Source organism: Phycodurus eques, chromosome 18 (genome assembly GCF_024500275.1).
Source record: "Phycodurus eques isolate BA_2022a chromosome 18, UOR_Pequ_1.1, whole genome shotgun sequence".
Classification (NCBI taxonomy): Eukaryota; Metazoa; Chordata; class Actinopteri; order Syngnathiformes; family Syngnathidae; genus Phycodurus; species Phycodurus eques.
The window spans coordinates 9,874,259-9,895,983 of NC_084542.1; the positions used below are offsets into that span (position 1 = coordinate 9,874,259).

At 39.7% G+C, this 21,725-nt stretch overlaps 1 protein-coding gene across 5 annotated transcripts in view; it reads right to left on the reverse strand.

The window, feature by feature from the left end:
• lama2 (laminin, alpha 2) overlaps positions 1-21,725 on the reverse strand; it is a 159,554-nt gene that overhangs the window by 82,017 nt on the left and 55,812 nt on the right. For all 5 annotated transcript variants that reach the window (XM_061704863.1, XM_061704862.1, XM_061704860.1 and 2 more), the window contains exons 15-20: positions 11,948-12,049; positions 9,402-9,613; positions 9,142-9,253; positions 8,218-8,331; positions 4,744-4,871; positions 928-1,014 (exon numbers count right to left, since the gene is read on the reverse strand). In XM_061704863.1, coding sequence (XP_061560847.1) covers positions 928-1,014; positions 4,744-4,871; positions 8,218-8,331; positions 9,142-9,253; positions 9,402-9,613; positions 11,948-12,049 — 755 coding nt within the window. The remainder of the gene's footprint in view (positions 1-927; positions 1,015-4,743; positions 4,872-8,217; positions 8,332-9,141; positions 9,254-9,401; positions 9,614-11,947; positions 12,050-21,725) is intronic.

A 21,725-nucleotide genomic window follows, 5' to 3' on the forward strand; every position in this document is an offset into this window, starting at 1 on the left:
GCAACTTTAATAATTCAACTTGAAGTGTTTTGCCCTCAGGCAAATGTAATCCATCATGCCTGAGGGGGTTAGTCTATATTTACTCTCCATGTGTCATCGAGCCACATCATAGCCTGCAGACTAGCCTCCACAGCCACAGTGAGGAAGACTTTTAATAGAACTAAAAGTTCATAATTCAGAATGTCAGACACCTGGGCCTGGGCCATGCACAGAAAGATGTAGGTGTACTGGGAAAAAGACAGCAATCAATTGACTAGTAATATTCATATATGTACAGTACATGGAAGACAACTATTTCATTTTTCTATATGTGAGGTGTTAAATACAGTGACCAGCTCCAAGCAGAGCATGCTATCACTGCTATTTGCTCAACCTTCACTATGTGTTTCACGATGTCTGACAAATTGGGTTTTTACACAATAAAGCTGACAAAGTACTGTCAGGAAGGCTTATAGAAGCTGTTCATTAAGAAGAAAGTTAGCTTCAAAGGGTGGGCAGCTTATAAAGAGAGAGAGTGAAAGACCTGACAGGCTATTATAGGATAAGTAAGGATTTTTGTCATTGATTGACTGCAATTGATGAGAGGAAACCACACTGATGAAAAACAACAATAAAGAGCAGGTCTTAATCCAGAGCTCATTATTGAACTATTTCTAAGAAAATAAACTCAAAGGCCACAATATTAGGTAATAATTTAGCTCATGAGATCACATAGAAGAGCTGTATTAAAAATCATGTATATTTCCATTACATTTTGCACCTCTCATGGAGCAAAAATAGGGCAGTGCAGTGGAATATTGGTTAGTGCATCTGCCTCACATTCCTGGCATTCAGGGTGTGAACTTCTGCTCTGGCCTCTTTGTCTGGAGATTGCATGCTCTCCCCATGCTTACTGGTTTCGTGAGTGTGTGTGTGCTTGTGCATTACCTGTCACATCTTGGTCCGGTGTGTCCAGGCTGACACTGGTCACACAGCAGCTCTCCTCCCTCACCAAGGTGGCAGGTTGGGCTGAAACTGTTGCGGTTGCCGGGAAGGCGAAGTTTTGGTTGAAGTTGTTGATTTTTGGTTCCGTGACGTTGTCCCACAGTGGAGAGCGGGGCAATGAGGATGGAGATGAGGAGGAGAGGACAGAAATGGGTTAAGGCCATTGTCCGTCTCCCTGTACACACACACACACTTGTGTCCCCACTTTCACTTTTCTGTTCTCACATACAAACACGTAACATGCTGCACTCTCAGCTTTTACACACTTTTCCTCTGCTCAAAATGTATCCCAAATGAAGAGTGAGTGAGACCGAGTGAGAGCGAGTGTCACCCTCCCACTTCCATAAACTATAGATAGTTCTGCAAGCTCAGGTTCCAAGCCCAGACTGGCTCATTAGCTGACTGTGTGAGCTCAACAACCCCACATACACAACATATATAAAACTGAATAATATATACAGCATTTGTCAAACGTTTGGGCACACTTTCTCATTCAATAGCTTGAGAAAGTGTATCCAAATGTTTTACTGCTACTGTTTGGAGATAATAAAACAGAAATTAAATTTAAAAAAAACAAACAAAAAAAAAACAACGCTTGCTTTGATTGATCAAGTAGGTATAAATTTAATTGTATGTTTATTATTATGAATGTAGTGGTGTAGAACTGCATTGCATGTGTATGGTGCTAAATAATAAAATATTAGGAACAGCTCTCCGTGAGGTGTACCAGCTACGATTGTGCCAATAATAACAATGGTAACTAATATTTCTGTGATAGTGTCAATCAAAGCAGAACATTATCTAATGGGAGATTATTGGATGTAACTCTTACAATGGATTAATAGTCAGTGCAGGTGTGCCTAATAATGGTTTCCGATTGTATGATACGTATAATATATTTTAAAAGGACGCAAATGAAAAACCATATCATACTGATCTCAGTTGCGATGGATGGAAAAAGTAATTAAAAATAAAGCAGAAAGCAGTCAAGCAACAACATGGCATCAAAGATTACGCTGATAAGAAAGGGGAAAAACTTCATAGATTGATCTATTTTTGTTAAATATCCCCCAAAAATGTTGGTTACATTTTTTATAGTGCAAGTAAATGCTGCTGCAGCTAGATGTTGATAACTGACAGAAACAACTTCAAGCATGCTTAGGATCTAGGTAATTGAGCCCAGGTGTAAATGAAAGCACCCACACTGAATACTAAACTGATTTTGGATTGATTCTCTCTAAATCACTACGCACTTATTTAATTTTCTACATTAATAAGATCTTTGACATTAGCGTTAAGTGGACCAGTCTGTCTGGTTGACTGGCTGTTTGAGTGACATGTTACGGTGGACATAAAGTGAGGGAATAGAGGGTTATTTTTAAGGGGGCTGCAGACCTGGCTCCTCCAGGCTATTATTACTGCAGGGGGAGGTTAACGGGAAGACGGGGAAGTTGCACAGACTGAAAGAGAGATGTGTCTCTCTTTAGCTCGGGAGAGGCAGTTTGGACAAGATGTATCACCACTGCATCATGAACATTCTCAGCTGCTGTGTCTGCGTGTGTGTGTGGGGGGGCGCGTGCACTAGTGCTCTCACTTAACAAAAACACATGGAATTTTCCACAGAACTAACCCTCCAATGCATAATAGCCACAACTTCATAGTGGACAGTTATTCAAAAGCTGTTTCCTTCTATATACATGAGTCTTGATGACGGTTTGAGGCACTGCACTTCTGGTCATTAGTCATCTTGGCTTTGTTTTTTGTCTACTTACAATGGCTGACCTGCGGGTGGCAGTGAATGGGATGACACTGCAGCATCCACTGTAGTCACTGATGCCCAACTTTGACCTCAGGACTCATATTCAAAGAGAAAACAGCTTTTGAATAGCTGTCCACTGTAGTAACGAAAATGCATAAAAGAGACGACTAAGGATCCGGTGGGAGGTCATAATTACACAGTGAGAAGATATAATGTACATAAGCAAATCAGCATCCTTTGTTTTTGGCGGCAGGTCAAGGTGTGTTTTAGGTTGGATTTGCACTGCGTGGTTCAAGTGACTTGAATTCTGATGTTTTCCTCTCCAGTGGCGCAACTCGAACATATGTCTTTGGCAGCGTATATAAAAAAAATAAAATAAAATGCATGAAATTGGATATTTTCAGATTGGAATCAGGCCTCTTACAAATGTGTATGAAAATATACTAAATATTGTATATGTGCCAATTTGACTGTAGCGTAAACATGCCGATCTGAAATGTGAACTTTTCTTTTGGTGACGTATAAACACCCGCATCTGCCCAAACAACACAAATAAATATTTAAAACACCTGATGTAAATCTAAACTAAAGTGACATCGTAGAGAATTAACTAGGGTCTAAATATGCTGCATTAGAGGTGTGTCAATTAAGTAATAAATAAGCAAATCAATCGGCAACAGCGGCCAGTGGAGTAATGCCTAAGTCACCCTTACGCAGGTTTTTCCACGTGTTCTGTGAATGTAAACACAGTCAAAGAGGATGTATGTATGCCTAAAGAGACAAAAAGTGTGCGAATGTCATGGTGAGAAAAGCGGACGCGCCAGGAAGAGAAAGGGAAGAGAAATGCTGTCTGGCTTGACAGCCAGCTTGTGGACTGGGGCTTCAGACTGGTGCGCTTCGTTGTTGGCCGCGAGTGTATGCATTTCACGGTGGGAAAGGCAGAAGCACCGGAAGAAAAGTCTGACTAAAATTTTGAAGTCTCATTTTACATATTTGTCAATTTTTTTTTTTATCATTAAAATTTTGCTTAGTTGTTAACAAAACTCTTCTCTGTAGTGTGTCAAATTTAGAACACGTTTATTTTCACTTTACAAGGACTTTAATTATATTAATAGTTTTTTCTCCACTATTTAAGAATATTAAAAATATAATATCAAAACATCCATCCATCCATCCATTTTCTGAGCCACTTATCCTCCCAAGGGTCGCGGGAGTGCTGGAGCCTATCCCAGCTATCATCGGACAGGAGGCGGGGTACACCCTGAACTGGTTGCCAGCCAATCGCAGGGCACATACAAACACACAACCATTCGCACTCACATTCACACCTACGGGCAATTTAGAGTCTCCGATTCATGCATGTTTTTGGGATGTGGGAGGAAACCGGAGTGCCCGGAGAAAACTCACACAGGCACGGGGAGAACATGCAAACTCCACACAGGCGGGACCGGGGATTGAACCCGGGTCTTCAGAACTGTGAGGCTGACGCTCTCACCAGTCGTCCACCGTGCCGCATATCAAAACACACTTTATTAAATTTAAAATGCGATTGACCAGATCCAGTTTAACAATTCAACGTGATATCAAATTTTATCGATGAATCTGGGATTTATTAACTCGAGTAATATGATTCCTTTAGCTCGACAGCTCGATTTTAGCCTAGCAGGGTAGAGGCAACACGCCAAAAGGTTTTAACTTCCTTTCAGAGGCTCGAGTTACCAGCTGTGTCAGATTTTTGGTGGATTTCATCGTGATGCTACACAACATTGATGACATTTACACCAACTGCTCTGGTGATATTTGAGCATTGCCACCAGGAAGCGGCTGTTTTTTTGTGATGCCTTTAAAATGAGACAAAAGAAGAAGAGGGGCGGAGGAGATGATGAGGACAGAGACGCTGAAGAAGGAATTGAGTGCCACGGGACTCAAAGGTCAGCAGGGATAGATTGAGTCGTTTGATGACAATGTTTAGAATTAGCCCGGGTGTCTAGATAACTTACTTGTTACTAGCCAGATTGAGAGGGCAGGCACAGGGCTGACAATCTGTGGCTGACCCGTGGGTGGCATCGCCATAATAACCACGTTGGCAGGTGTCACAGTGGGGGCCTGTGGTGCGGTGGGAACAGTCCTGAAGTCGAAATACAGTACACAGTCAAGTCCATAAATATTGGGACATCAACATTTCACACACACACACACACACACACATATACGCTGTGTGTATGTGTGTGTGTGTATATATCTATATATATATCTATATATATAAATATAAATGTATATACACACACAGACACATACACGCCACAGTGGTTAAGGAAAGTATTCAGACCCCCTTAATTTTTTCACTCTATTATATTGCAGCCATTTGCTAAAATCATCAAGTTCATTTTCTTCCCTCATTAATGTACACACAGCACCCCATATTGACAGAAAAAAAAATTGAATTGTTAAAATTTTTGCAGATTTATTAAAAAAGAAAAACTGAAATATCACACAGCCATAAGTATTCAGACCCTTTGCTGTGACACTCATATTTAACTCAGGTGCTGTCCATTTCTTCTGATCATCCTTGAGATGGTTTTACACCTTCATTGGAGTCCAGCTGTGTTTGATTATACTGATAGGACTTGATTAGGAAAGCCACACACTTGTCTATATAAGACCTTACACCACACAGTGCATGTCAGAGCAAATGAGAATCATGAGGTCAAAGGAACTGCCTGAAGAGCTCAGAGACAGAAGTGTGGCAAGGCATAGATCTGGCCAAGATTACAAAAAAAAAATTCTGCTGCTCTTAAGGTTCCTTAGAGCAGAGTGGCCTCCATCATCCTGAAATGGAAGATGTTTGGGATGACCAGTACCCTTCCTAGAGCTGGCCGTCCGGCCAAACTGAGCAACCTGGGGAGAAGAGCTTTGAGAGAGGTAAAGAAGAACCCAAAGATCACTGTGGCTGAGCTCCAGAGATGCAGTCGGGAGATGGGAGAAAGTTCTAGAAAGTCAACCATCAATGCAGCCCTCCACCAGTCGGGGCTTTATGGCACCACACTGCAGCCCTCCACCAGGATGTGGCAGAGTGGCCCGACTGAAGCCTCTCCTCAGTGCAAGACACATGAAAACCCGCATGGCGTTTGCTAATAAAAAACACCTGAAGTACTCCAAGATAGTGATAAATACGATTCTCTGGTCTGATGAGACTAACATAGAAATTGTTGGCCTTAATTCTAAGTGGCATGTGTGGAGAAAACCAAGCACTGCTCATCACCTGTCCAATACAGTCCCAACAGTGAAGCATGGTGGTGGCAGCATCTTGCTGTGGGGGTGTTTTTCAGCTGCAGGGACAGGACAACTGGTTGCAATCGAAGGAAAGATGAATGCGGCCAAGTACAGGGATATCCTGGATGAAAACCTTCTCCAGAGTGCTCAGGACCTCAGACTGAGCCGAAGGTTCACCTTCTAACAAGACAATGACCCTAAGCACACAGCTAAAATAACGAAGGAGTGGCTTCAGAACGACTCCGTTACTGTTCTTGAATGACCCAGCCAGAGCCCTAACTTCAACCCAATTGAGCAGACCTGAAAATGGCTGTCCACCAACGTTCACGATCCAACCTGACAGAACTGGAGAGGATCTGCAAGGAGGAATGGCAGAGGTTCCCCAAATCCAGGTGTGAAAAACTTGTTATTCCTAAAAAGACCACCGCCTGTATTAGCTCAAAAGGATGCTTCTACTAAATACTGAACAAAGGGTCTGAATACTTATATATTCATATATATATACAGTATATATAAGCTACTGTATTGAGCGATACCAAGATCAAGATTTACAGAATCGCAAAAAGGGAGGATCAGCACTTTGACAAAAGATTAGAAGAGCAACATTACGGTTTCTATTAACGCACGTTCACGTATGAGGATGACAGAAAAGAATAAACAAAGGATGAGCACCAGATCACATTTTGTTACCATAGTAACCAAGCACTTAGGGCTCAACGAGATGAGCCAGAACTTTGTAACTGCTTAATAATTAAGCACCAAATCATAGTATTACTGAAAGTCAAGCACGGCGGTAATTCTGTTATCTGTAGAAAATGGTTTCATCACATGCAATGGTGAGATTTGACTGTCACACATTGCATTTTTTTTATTTTTTTTAATCTGAACATAGTAACATCATATTCATGTCCTGAAGACGAAAAAAAAACTATAATTATTCTTGTAAGGTCGCTAGACTGCAGAAATGTCACCTATGTTCCAATTCAGTTCATCTTTAAATCAAATATCGTATCTCCTCAGTGCTGACACAAGCACATGCTGTGTTCACCTGCAGAGTCACTCTGCTTTGGGCATCTATCGGTCTGCCAATCGCTGTTGGTGAATATGTAAACATGTGTATGTGTGTGTGCCTGTGAGTGATTAACTGTCAAGCTGTCTCACGTGTACGAGGTGTGCTTGTGAGTGATGAAAAAAAAAACACCCACAAATCTGCCACAGTGTTCGTTCTCTCCTGTTCACAACACAGTTCACAACGCGTGTGTTCATATTTGTATCTGTGCTTGTCCGCCGATGGTAATGTGCACACAGGTCATGATGATATGGGTGAATATGTGTAAAATTGGAATGTTAACAACATGCTGTTCCTCAGATGGCCTTTAGATGGTGTGTGCTCTGTTTGTTTCTCTTTGTGGGACATGTTGGAAGTATTAGTGGCTCATTAGGGACAGGTAAGCTATTTACTTTCTCAAACACTGTCTCTGATGTTATCCCCATGCTGCTTACTGCCTTTTGAGGACATATTTACATGGTATCTGGGGACTTCCATGTTATACTGTGATGCATACCGCATGTTCTCGATTCATTGGTCCTGAATTAAATTATTCCATTGGCATTTTGCCTCAGCAACAGTCTTTCTCCTCATTTTCATGGTGGAAGGCATTTTTCCCTATAATTAATTTCAGTGGGGAGACAAATTAGGTATCTTTTTAAATTAATAAATTGCATTTTATAGAAGTAGCTCCACTTATTGTAATGAGTTATTCTGATGTTCATTTCTAACGCTTTAATGAATCAATAGTATTATGGTCACCCCAACTAGTGCACAATATTCCGAATTTCTCTTGAAAACATAGCATTAACTCTGACTCAGTAATCGACCAATATGCGTGAACAATCAGAGCTTCTAACAATTATTCATGTTAAAATCAATGAAGCTCCTCTAGGCTGACAAGACCACAACATGAATAACAATGTCAGATATAAAAAAATATGAGTGTGCACATTTAGATAAAGGTGTAGCAGTGAATCAATATTCAATGTTCTGTCGGAAAACATCATATCGTGGCCAGAAAGCAATACTCTGACTCAATTCTATGCATACATATGATTTAATATATGGTTGAGGCTGTTCATTATGTGCCATTGCAGGAGTTCAAAAACCTCTTCAGATTCATTTTAAAAAGGCATGGCTAAAATCTTACCAGGCAGTGGCCTGTGATCTGGTGGCATTGTGTTGCATGCCCATGACAATGACACACTTCACACACACCGTTGTAGAGCTGCCCATCCACTCTTCGGAATCCAGCAACACAAGCCTAAAACGCACATATACATAAACAGAATCAGATGTAGTTGCTCTCTCAGTTGCTGTAATGTGTAAGAACTCACGTGTGTGTATACGTTCATGTATTTTTGAATAATATTGTGTATTTTTTAAGACAGGGAAAAAATGTGGGTATGCCTGAATGTGTGAAACTGATTAGGGTCTTCTTTCTATTAGATATATCTGACCGCTAACATTTACCTTCTGTACCCCGAATAGCTTCAGTTAAAACTAGTTAAAAGTTATATCATCTTGACAGTGAGGTTTTAAAGAGTTCTTCCACAGCTTTGGTGTTTTCTGTGTGTTTTGCTTTTCAGATTTATTAAGTTACATTTGCCCCAATGCTGCACTGTATTACACCGAACAAAATAATGGTCTCAAATCGCGTGGAACTGTAGAATGCTGTTGCGAAAATGAGGAAAAAAAGCTTAAAGAAGCAGATGACGTTTTGGTGTTTAGTTTACACTCTACCTTTAATCTTTTTGACAAAAATGCAAGCTCTCTGTAGCCTTGATGGCACCATCACCATTGGCTGCATTTAAAAGCCAAAAAAACTCTTTAAGCTGTACTTCCTTTTTGCTTCTACATTTAAAAAAAAAAAAATTTAAGACACCGTGTGGTATTTTTAGTGGATAGCTAGCAACATGACTCAACCTATTAGATACTGTGAGCTAAAATATTTGCAGCCCCCAAATCTTCAAATGTTTATTTTTGGACCTTAAAGGTATTGTTTTACTAGTATGGATAGTTCATTTGGAATTTGCTAGAAAAACAATAAAGAGTTGCTTTAAAATGTGTTTACCTCACAGGATGTTCCGGCATATCCGGGTGGACAAGAACACATTTCAACAGCTGATGCTGTCCTCTCTCCTTTGGCATAGCGATTACCTACCTGCATCAAGAATAAGTGAAGTCTGCGCACACACACAAAAACAAATGTTTTAAAACTTTTGAAGTAACCATTCATTAAAAAAAATCTCATGCTAGTCTAACTGTGTAAAACTGTCATATTAGAACAGCTATAAGTGGGAACCATTGACGCAAGGTGTTGCTACACTGTACCTGTACACAGCACTGGGTTCCGTACTGTAAGAGGCTCTGACCATTAGTCTGGTCATGTTTGCCAACACTGTCAAGAAGTCCCTGCGGCCGATTGGCTCGGCAGTCTCTAAAACCAGGAAGTTCTCAGGAAGGAGAGCGATGTGATTGGTGCTCTGCGAGGATGGGTATACGGGTAGTCCGTACCGTTTGTCCATAATCTTGATCCCACCGCCCTGCCGGAGAAAGGAATGTCATCCCTTGTTCATGTGCTCTAATTTACAAGTTGTTTTGTTCTCTGAAGATTCAACTTCTTTTGCAAGAAATGATTGAAGCATCATTAGATGAAGCATTGCTGGTTCAGTCAATATTTGCGAACAGACTCAATGAAAAGTGAATCGCATGCATTTGACGATCTCTTGTTGGGAACAGATCAATGGGATGCAGTGGTTAACACAGAGTGACAACCACTGATGGAGAGGAAAGGGAGGGAGAGCGTGAGGCCACCATGCCAATAAGCCATTAAATAACAGCTAATTGCGAGAGGAGATGGAGGGAGCACAAGGGAGACAGAAATCAGAAGTTGTGCTGGTGCAGACATGTATACTGCATACAATTTATGAGCCAAGATACAGAAGGAAAGAGATCTACAATTAGATATACAATAAACCTGGGTGAAAGAAAGAAATCAAGAGTGGATGGATGGATGGATGGATGTTTGGTTAGAGTTATTTAGGTGGTTGGGTAACATTGATTAAGTTGTTAGCTTAGCATTTTTAATGGCTAGTTTGGTTGAGTCTTGATTGTACAACCCCAATTCCAATGAAGTTGTGACGTTGTGTTAAACAGAAATAAAAACAGAATACAATAATTTGCAAATCATGTTCAACCTATATTAAATTGAATACACTACAAAGACAAGATAATTAATGTTCAAACAAAAATGGCATTTTAAATAAGGACAAAATATGTGCATGTTTTTTTTGTTTTTTTTTTATTGAACCAATGTAAATCACATTATCTTAATATAGTTTAATGCTCAAATGCATTTATAAAAGAGCCACTCTCCAACCAAAAAAAAAAAAAGGTTTGAAGCAAACAAAAGAAAGAAAGAAAAAAAACACAACTCAAACTCGTTTCTAGGGTTTTTCAGTTGTTGGTTGGTTTGCTGGTTTTGAGTGTTGGTCATATTGTTAATTGGTTATTGCGGTTGGTTAGGTTGGTGTTTGTGAGTTAATTGTCCTGTTTTGTTTAATTTAGGGGACAGATGGTGTAAGAGTTTGCTCAACTGACTTCTGTGTAGACTGCATGGGTTCAGTTCCCACTCAGTGACTGTCAGTTTGAGTGTCAAAAGATGACGTAACTTAATTGATTGACGACCAGTCCAAAGTCAGCTAGTCACTAGCTCCCTGTGACCCTGTATAGGACATGGATGTTTTGTTTGTTTTTTGACCAGGAAGGACAGATTCTAACAATAACATAGGATAACCGAACAAAGACCATTACAGGGCCTGACTAATTTTATTTTGTTGTTTGTGAGTCTTCTCCTCACTGCTATTCTAGAATTTTGGATTTGGATAGATTGTAAAGGTGTGCGTAAAGTTATGTGTATGGTTACGGAGAGAGAGAGTGGGTAAAAAAGAACACAATGAACACAAATTAAAACTGAGTGGTGATTATATATGCATCATTCTAGATGCATACAATGCACATGTTTGCATGTTTGGTGGTGGCTGTCAGATAAATAAAGCATGTTGGGAGGGTTGATTACTGAGAGACAGACAGCAAAGAGGGACAGCGAGCAGCTTGACAGCATGTAGGTGGTTCGTTATTGTCATCGTTTGGAGCAGCTTTTTGTTGACAACAAAGGTGACACTTGTCTTCCTCCTTTTCTCCTCCTCCTCCTCCCAGTCTGTCACTCTCACTGACATGTCTTTAAATAACATTAGCTGATTACATATCTTTCTCTTCTTTTCTATACCTCTCTTTCCCCTTTCTCCTTCTATCCTTAATTACCCAATCGGGCTCAATCATTCTAATTACTTATTTCGTTCTGTCTGTCTTCCATTTACTGACGATCCCTTATATTTGCCTCATTTCTATGGTTTCCTTGGTTTTCATCAAAATAATTTTTTGTTCTGTAGTTACTTTTTGTGCGATTGGCTGGCAACCAGTTCAGGGTGTACCCCGCCTCCTGCCCAATGATAGCTGGGATAGGCTCCAGCACGCCCGCGACCCTCGTGAGGAGAAGCGGCTCAGAAAATGGATGGATGGATAGATAGTTACCTTTTGTGTAACACATTTACACACCGTTTTGTGACATGTAAACCATAACGAGGAAGTGTCGGTGCTTTGCTTACTGCTGTAGTTCATCATATCACCACTAGCTGATGACAGAGGGGCAAACTCAGAGGAAGGAGGGAGGATTGGGATTTTCATAGACTGTTTTATTACTATGAGTCCATAAGTCATCTCTAAACTGTTTCTATACTTGCTGCAGTGTGTGTGCATGCGTTCGTGTGTGTGTGTGTTGTTTCAGTTTTTTGGTGATACTGTGATTGAACACTTACCTCAATAATAAAGTCGGGTTCTGAAGTGACTCGAATAATCCTTTCCTGCTGATCTATAGTGTAAGACACAGTGTAGACCACTGTCCCTCCATAGGCTGGTAGCTGAATAAAAGACCAAATACAAAATTTAAACAGTGAGATTGTATTTATTTATTTTTTCATTATAAGACATAAAAAAAAAAGAAATACATGTTTTCACTTATATGCAGCACAAGCGATGTGATGAAACATCACTCTACAAGACTTGGATTCCCAATTACTGTGCATTGTATGGGTATGTCTGTTTATTAGATAAACTATTTAACAGGATTTGCTGATACTGCACATATGCGGGCCTATACTGATGATGCCCATAACCGTTTGTAAATGTCTTCTAAATCCTAGCCATTAATAAAACAAATATTTAATGATATGGTTTAATGCCTGATATTAAAAGGCAGACACATTGTACTGTGGTCGATGTTGTACACTGGTGGAACATGAATAACATACAACGCTCTGTTGTTGTATTTAAGATACTGTAATTGGGATATGTTTGCATGAAAGAAATGTGTATTAAAGGTGTAAAAATTACATGTAAGTTGTTCATTGCAATTAATGTACAGATCACCCCCAAATATCAGTCCACATATACATATTTAAGATAGGCCTGGTATCATGAGATCACTTAATTCCGATTATTCTCTTTCAAATTGAAAGATAATGTGATTTTGTAATAGAAAAAAAGAAAGTAAGACTCTTATTTCACAAAAATGCTCAATATTAAAGACAAAGAAAACGGGTAATAGGCTAGGTTTAACAATAACAATGCCTCATAAATGAAGATAAGATAATATGAAGCAAAACCCACAAATAGAAACATTTGTGCTAAGCTTCACTATCTTTTCATGTATTGAAGCTGACATACTCATAACTTGATTATCTTTTTACGTTTACAGAAAGCGCACAATGTCCTCAAAACATTGTGTGCATTTTACATTGAATAGTGGTAATTCATGATTTAATTAGACTGAGTTCACAGAAAATATAAGTTTATCGTCAGGCATCTCCTCAGAATATTGTGTTCAAATTCCAAGGGTAATGATACAGACAATGTCGAGAATGTATTTTGACGGACAGCTCTTGTTTTCTAATTGGCATACTCTTTAAAATCATGGCTTTAAAAAAATGTTTTCATTGGCTGTTTGGCTACTTAGTTGACGATGTTAAAAAAACTCAAATTAAGGAGCAAGGCTGTATACATACTGTAAGTATATGATTAGCCCAAAGTACTAAAACCAGTGAATACAACTCGTGAGGAATGTTTTTTTCATTCACAAATCTTTATAGACTGTATAAATGCAATAAGAACAATGAATGAGTGCTTCTGTCAACTATACTGAATTAGCTTTACAGTACATTGCACAACGCTGTGTCAGCATGATGGCAGAATGTATTCCTCTCTCTGCAACCTGAACCGTCATACAGGGGAGGGGGTTGCAGTGAAGGCATAATACGGCCATTAAAAAAAAAACAGACAGAAAGGGACAATGTTGAGGAAGAAGGGTGCAAGAAACTGAGCTTAAGACAGAGAATAAAAGTTGGAGGGGGGAGTATAGAAGTGGATTTTATGCCTCTATAAACCTCTTCCATCCTTTGCACTCATCTTTAGACCTGGAGGAGGAATCACCCATTTCACAGATGAATGAAAACACACAAACACTGTACTGACCATTTTATTGACTAACACTTATTCTCTATCTAACCCCATTTGCTGATTTGGACTCTGGACGACAGTAAAATCATAGTTGAAAGGCACAGTACAGTTAGCGTGGAGGGGCTGCATCATCTCGCTCACGATTAACCAACACTGCCTCCAGTGAGGTTGGCCTATCTAATCAAATAGAGCCAACACTTAATAGCGGCGCTGTGAAAGTAAAAGACACTACATAAAAAGACAAATTGGCTATTACTGTAATAGGGCGACTGCTGACACAAGCAGGCACGCTATAATGCTACTGCAGATCCCCAAAAAAGTATTTATGGGATGATGTTATTTCTTTAATGAACTTTCATTTTAATTGAAATATAATGTGTGAAAACAAATGTTGATGTTGGTGGTGGTGGTGTGGTGGCAGTGTGTTGGTGGTGATCCATTGGTTACCTCAACTGCCTCAAAGTGCAGAGGTCGTGGAATCTTATCTGGGATGTAGCCTTCCTGTGTGGAGTTTGCATGTTCTCCTGTGGTTGTTTGGGCTTTCTCTGGGTATGGATGGATTATTATTATTGCCACTCCTGTTGTTGTTGTTAGGACTATTGTTTAATTATGTTTGCATTTATTTATAGATTATGGACAGGAAACCAATGATGCAATAATAATATGACAATTCAATTTCACCTGCAAATTATGACCCCATGATTACTCATACAAGCCAAATCACAGTATATTAAGTCCTATGACTATAATAAGACAGAAAAGTATTACTTCAGCTTTCTTCAGCATCTTTTTAAGATTTATAACTAGAAAAGCAATATTGCATCAATATATTGCTTATAAGATGTTTAACTAATTTAACTCTTTTTTTTTGTTAAATTTTTGCATTTCATGTGCATTTAAGATAATTTGAGTATTTTTTTCAGGGGCTATAAGCATGTAGAATAAAATATGTAACATTTTCAGTGCTCACAATTTCTCCAATTTCAGACATTCAATGTGGAAAGCAATCAAAGCTTTTGCCATGGCAACCTAATGACCAAATCTCTGCATTAGGGAGAGGAAATTCTTTTATTTCCTCTCCACCATGGGGAGGAGAAGAAAGCAAGAAAGCCTGAAAGCATGGTAAGAGAGAGTAGAATTAGAGGGGACAAAAACAAAAGAACAATAGTGGCACTGACACGCTGGCAGCTACAAAAGACATCAGTGTGATCCCCCTTGAGAGACTCACTAAGCCTGTTATTAACTCCTGGTGACCGAAATAAAGAGGAAGACGGTATCATCCTCACGGTCAGAACCCCAATCAGAAAGTTCACATTGCTGTGGATACAAGGAAAGCCGGGCCACTTTACACAAATGAAATGACCTAATATGGACTTATAACGCATAATCAAAGGATTTCATCACTGCAAGCACTTAAAATATAGTTAATATGAGCATATAACAAGCAAGAACCGGGATAAGAACATGGAAGGATGATGACAAACACATGGGAAAGATGAGGAAAACAGAAGTAAAAAAATATTGGATAACATTCATAGTCTCTTCTCAGAAGTGTGCGTTTAGTATTCAACAAGGATAGGTATAAAAATGGCATATATACACACACACACACACACACACACACAAAGACACACTTCAGTTTTTCCCTTGGCCCTCCCACCAGAGCCCCCATGTGTATGACAAGCGAGCTTTGAATAATTTTGCATATGCAAGTATGTGTTTCCGACCTATTTTTATTACCTCTAACCAGACAATAATGTATTTTATGTTGGTTTTTTTACATTTCATTTTAAATATTGGGAATCGCAGAATAACAAACTGATACAAAAATTGATATGATCACTATACAGAGATGGTACCTCAAAACTTGGACACCTTAATTAGTTACCGGACGGTAACCAGGGGGAACGGTGAACGACTGGTTAGAGCGTCTGCCTCACAGTTCTGAGGACCGGGGTTCAATCCCCGGCCCCGCATATGTGGACATTTGCATGTTCTCCCCGTGCCTGCGTGGGTTTTCTCTGGGCACTCCGGTTTCCTCCCACATCCCCAAAACATGCATGGTAGGTTAATTGACAACTCTAAATTGCCCGCAGGTGTGAATGTGAGTGCAAATGGTTGTTTGTTTGTATGTGCCCTGCGATTGGCTGGCAACCAATTCAGGGTGTACCCCGCCTTCTGCCCGATGATAGCTGGGATAGGCTCCAGCACGCCCGCGACCTTAGTGAGGAGAAGCGGCTCAGAAAATGGATGGATGGACGGTAACCAGGGTGTGTTATCATCCGTTCCAGGCTGCACTTACCTAAATTTGCATCCAACAAGGAAAAAAGTTGAACCAAAAAACATATCGGATACCAGAGGCCTGCAAGAAAATAATTGAGCAGCAAATAACGCTATTCCACTGAATAAAATATATTCCACTGAATAAAATATACTTTAAAAGGTGGAGATGAACTTGAAGGTCAAAGCATCATTGCACGGGATGTCACATGAGAAAATCTCATGAAGGCTCAGGTCTGCCGGCATCAAAAGATTAACTCTCAACGTGTATTAAAATAACTGGTTAACTTCTTTTTACACCTGTGTGGCAAGTGGTGTTAAAAAGGTCCTCATTCATCATTATCAGCGAAGTGGAATGTACAGTATTTACTTAGCTTACAGTATTTGTATAAGTGGTATATCATATAACATGATACTTAAAATATTGTCTATACAGTTTTTGCACAAGGTTTTATAATGTAATGAGAAAATAATTCATCCATCCCTTTTTTTTTTACACTTAATTGAAGAAGATGAAAACAATTTTGGCACATGTTGACCACCACAAAGTATTACACCTGACATCATGGACTGTGGTTCTCGTGTCTTTCAAAACACAATTGGCTGGAAGCACAACTGCGTGGTATAAGTGTAGACGTGTACTTGTTCTACCTTTTGAGTAAATGGCAGATTCCAAACAGAAAATTGTCCAAATTAAAAGAATTACAATTTTTAGGCCCATGTTATAAACACAAAGTTGTGACATGTTCAAATAAAACTGTGACTATGAAAAAATAAAAATCAGTGGCAGCTGACTGACGAAAAGATCTCATTTGTACTCAAATTAGCTTGATGACATAAATTGACTTGTGAAGGTACAAAGGTATTCATGGAATCCTCAGAAAACATACTGTATAGTTAAGAGATTAGATTGCAGCCTAATCCCATAATTCTACTACATTTCATATCCTGTTTTATGATGAATATATTCGTGAATAAAATCACATAGTAACCACAGGATTGACATGCAAGGCCCCTTGCACACACTTTACAGACACACAAATGTGTGTGTGAGAGCAAATTATTTGGCTGACAAAAAGCGGCACTAATCTGCAGTGATAGAAGTAAGGGCATCTTTTCAGCCATGTAAGTGGGGGAAAACGAAGAGGGAAGAGAGGAGAAAAGAAAGTGGAATGGGCAAATTCATCTCATGCCATTGTGACCAGATTAGGAGTGACGGCGCACACCAATGTCTCACACATCAATTCTCTTAAAGCCGGTCACGGCTGGTGATTCTGCCAGATAAATATTTTCTCGCATGAAAAAAAAAAAAGTGGTTTCATTTATCAAATTGTGATATGTCACAGGGACACAGACTGGAGCATGGTTCTGCCTTTTGTTAGCAGCATCCAGGGAAGATAAAACAGATGAAAACAGATTGTAACACTAACTTTGAATACTTTGATGTGAAAGGCAATCCCCATCGTGTGTCAGGTTACAGCAGGGTCTATGTTCAGTAAGGACACTTGCACATTCATCCATTACACTTCCATCCATTCCTTTTGTCTCCCACTATACTCTCCATCGGTCTATCCCTGTCACTCCTTTCCCAACAAGTGAGGAAACGTTCCTGTTTTTCAGCCTTCATCTGAAGTGACAGTGAATCTGTTAGTGTAGCTGGGTGCTCGGTAGATGGAAGCAATTAGTCTACTTGACTGGTTTGACTGATGGCTGATAAAACTGCTGATAGCTTGGATACTGTTTACTGAGAACTGCTTTAAAGAAGAATTGGGATCTACCAAAAGTACTTAACCTTTGCTGGATGACAACACTCAAGAAATAAGTGATGGAAATGCAACAATCCAGAGAAACACGCAAGTTGAACAGACACATTGCAGCCTAAATCAAGCAAAGCCACCCAGTAAAAGGTTCACATGCATTTACAGTGACCCCCAAAGCATCCATTCATCCACTTTCTACCACTAATCCCATTCAAAGTCATGTTTGAGTTGGAGCCTATTCCAACTGACTTTGAGCAAGAGGCGGGGTACATGGACTGCTTGCCAGTCAATCACAGGGGACTTATGGACAAACTACCATTCACACTCACACCATCACTGAGAGGTCACTGATGGTGTAGTGGTACACTCACCTGACTTTGGTGCGGGGCGTGTGGGTTCAGTTCCCACTCAGTGACAGTGTGAATGTGAGAGCGAATGGTTGTCAGTGTCTATATGTGCCGTGCGACTGACTGGCGACCAGTTCAGGGTGTAGTCCGCCTTTCGCCCGAAGTCAGCTGGGATAGGCTCCAGCACCCCGCGACCCTACCCAGGATAAGCGGCGTTGACAATGGATTGATGGACCATCACTGAGTGGTAAATGAAGCCATGTTAGCCACAAAATCACCCAAATGATTCACACTCACTTACCATATCTCAAAATTGAACTAAAGTACAGTACTTGAGAAAATGCATTTAATTACATGTGGATGTATATGGACCAATGACTGGATTTGCCTTGGGCTCCCTAATGACTAGCTACGCTCCTATATATGAATATTGTAGAACTTTTCTAACAGGTTTCTTACACTAGGCCATGGGTGTCAAACTCAAATTCACCGTGGGCCAAAATAAAAAATTGGGACAACGTCACAGGCCAAACTCAATAGTTAATGAAAAATCACTGCAATGTGCATGTTTCCCTTCTCTGCAGAAATGTAGCGTTAAGGTTTATCAAATGACAACAAACTTAAATTTTGCTTAAACACTGAATCTGGAATAAACAAACATCAATATTATAAACACATGAGAAATCAAATTTGCGTTAAAAGACATCAGTATTATTTTGTTTTGTTTTGTATTTAAATAGATAACATGAAGTATTTTGTCGCTCTATCTTCTATTTATCAATCTCCAACTACCTTTCTTTTTTATGTTAATCTTTTTTCAAAGGCCAACAACAAAACAACCCCCAAAAAATAAGAATGTCCTTCAATAAAAATCTAAACCTCAAACTATTAACAGTCCCTGCCTAGGAGTTGATAAAGGGCATAAAAATGATGTTATCTTCTTTGTTCCAGCCACGTTGCGCCGCACAAGACAAACAGGTCTGTCTACTTTAGTGAACAGACAATCTGCCTCCCACCTGTCTTGGAAGTAAACTGCTCTCCATCTTTCGTTTGGCCATTTTTGGGAAGGGGGAGTGTAAATTTGCTCGAGGAGACTGGTAGCATAGTTGCTAACGACTGCAACAGAAAGGGAAGGGGCGCTCGCCGGTCTAGACTGATGGGCCAACACACTAGCAAAGCATTATGGGATTTGTAATATTAGTGATGCATGTGCTATACACTGGCGGGCCAGCTCTAATACACATTTAATATGGTCTTGCGGTCCAAATATAATTACATGCTGGGCCAAATTTGGCCCCCAGGCCTAAGTTTGACATGTATGCACTCGGCCATTTAAACGTCTTGATCCCTGTTGTCCTGGGATCACACTGCCCATTAAAATAGATACACAGATAAATACTTGATCAATCCTGTGAAGGAAATTAAGTACAACACCTGTATTTAGAACTTATCTTTACGATGGTCCCGATATACGCTGATTCGGGGTTACGAACTGCATACAATGAACTAGTTTGGCCAGCAGCATAAGAAGACACTCAATTACCGGAGTTAGTGCTTTGTGTTTTTCATTTGATTGTTTTCAATTTATAGTCTACAACTGCGTTAGCATGGGTTAGCGATAGACTACAGCGCATTCTGAGTAACGTACAACCCAGTAAATGAAGGACTCACTATATTAGGAAAATAAGAATTCAGGCTTATAGTATGCGCCATTAACTGTGCCATCACTTCATTAAACAGCACTACTACTGCATTTGTTGCATTCAGTCTGTTCATTTCTATTGTGCAAGGTGGTAGTTATCGTTAATAACTTGATGAAGAATCACATTGCAGTATTTAAATGACACATCTACATTGCACATGCGCATGCAACCGAACTTGCTGTGGCCTCTTTTAACTGTGAGTTGTTTCTCGTTTTGTTTTCTCTCTATTGTGCAAGGCGGTGGTTTATATGAATGACTGGCAAGAGGAGTGAATTAAATTGTGTAATACAATATTTTGAGGGAAACAAAATTACTTCCTGCTACTTTCCAATCTGTACTAATTTCTGAAATAGAGTGATGTCATCAGCATCCATTGTTTCTGGCGGATAAGATTTGAGAATATCCGTGTGAAGGAGCAGTCCTTGGACCCAGACCAGCAATAAAATACCAACGTGCTTTCTGGACCAATGAGCAGCCACTAAGCGTGCTGACGGGCCAATGAGCATCCTTGGCTTGAACGACACTGCAGGTCATGCATGAATTGAGGGCATTATCACGCACATACTCAGACGTACGTATAGTCACGGCTAGCTAGTCATTACACGTCACTTCCAATGACACGCTCTAAAGTAACAGAACGTTGTGTGTGTGTGTGTGTGTGTGTGTGTGTGTGTGTGCGTCAAGTCACAGAGTATCTCTATAACACAATCTTAGACTGAATCAAATAATCCCTTTTTCATACCGAATACACACAGGCAGCGTATACAGCGCCATTTGTTGCTCATGTTCAGATGCATCAGTTCTGCTTAGCTGTCCCCATTCCCTTTAAAACACATCATCATCTGACTGATATGATGTGTTCGTTCGTGTCTTAGCTGCCCACGTTTAATGGTGCTATGTGTCTTTGTATAGTCATGTCTGCTTATACTTAAAAGTCATTGACAATGTTAAAACAATTTGAGTACATTTTTTGTGACATGTCCAAGGCAGCCAGTTTGAAGGTTTACAACATGAGCTTCAATTTAGGCTTGAGTTTAAGTTTTGGTTCATTGTTAAGATTTGATGGAGGTACAGGTATAACATGCGTGACACCCATAATAAGTTTTTATGAAGAAAATGAATAATTTTGAGTAATTACCAGAAAGGATTATGCTGGATTATGTACACAATGACAGAAACCATCGTCCCAATTAGATGATCTAATTTTTAATGCTGACATTGCTCTAGTGTCACACAATCACCAGCAAATACGGCAAAAGACTCAACTGTCCAACACATCAGCCAAGATTGACAGTTAGAAAAAATAAAACCAAAGCAACTGATGATGGCATTGTACTAGATTGGGAGACTCTTGAAGAAGTCATTTAGGAGTGTTATTTTAAAATACATCAACGCAATAATTGGTAATTTTTTTCAGCAGTTTTCATTACTCTGAAACTAGTCTGGCAGTCCAAAGTGATCACGCAAGCCGCTAAACTCTGTATCCTCAACAGCAATGAAATGTTCAGTGGCTTCGAACGGGAGAGTTCATTGTATTTTAGCATTCCAATTCCAAAAGTGAAACTCATAAATTATACAGATTCATTCAACACAAGGCCAATTCCAACCTCATTTCCATATTAAAATCTTTTTGGCTGTTTCGTATGTAACATGCTAATTTCTTGGAGATTGAAAAACGTCTTTTACAGCTGTAAACTAAAATCATCAAAAAATAGTTTGTGTTGCTAATCAATGAGTTTTTTAACTACAGAAACACATGAGGTTTTATTCTAATTTATTGTGATGCACCTGTATAGTGTACACAATTTTAGCCGTATCCAAATAAAACTATGGCCTGTGATTTACACACACACAAATCCTCTAAGGCAACAGCGGATAAATTACCATGAATCCATAGTATCTCCAGGGTTTTCCCCGACGGGCTAGATTAAACTTCACTGACAAACTCTCACAAATTTGAAAGTGATTGATTGGAAGCAAGTTTCCAGTGTG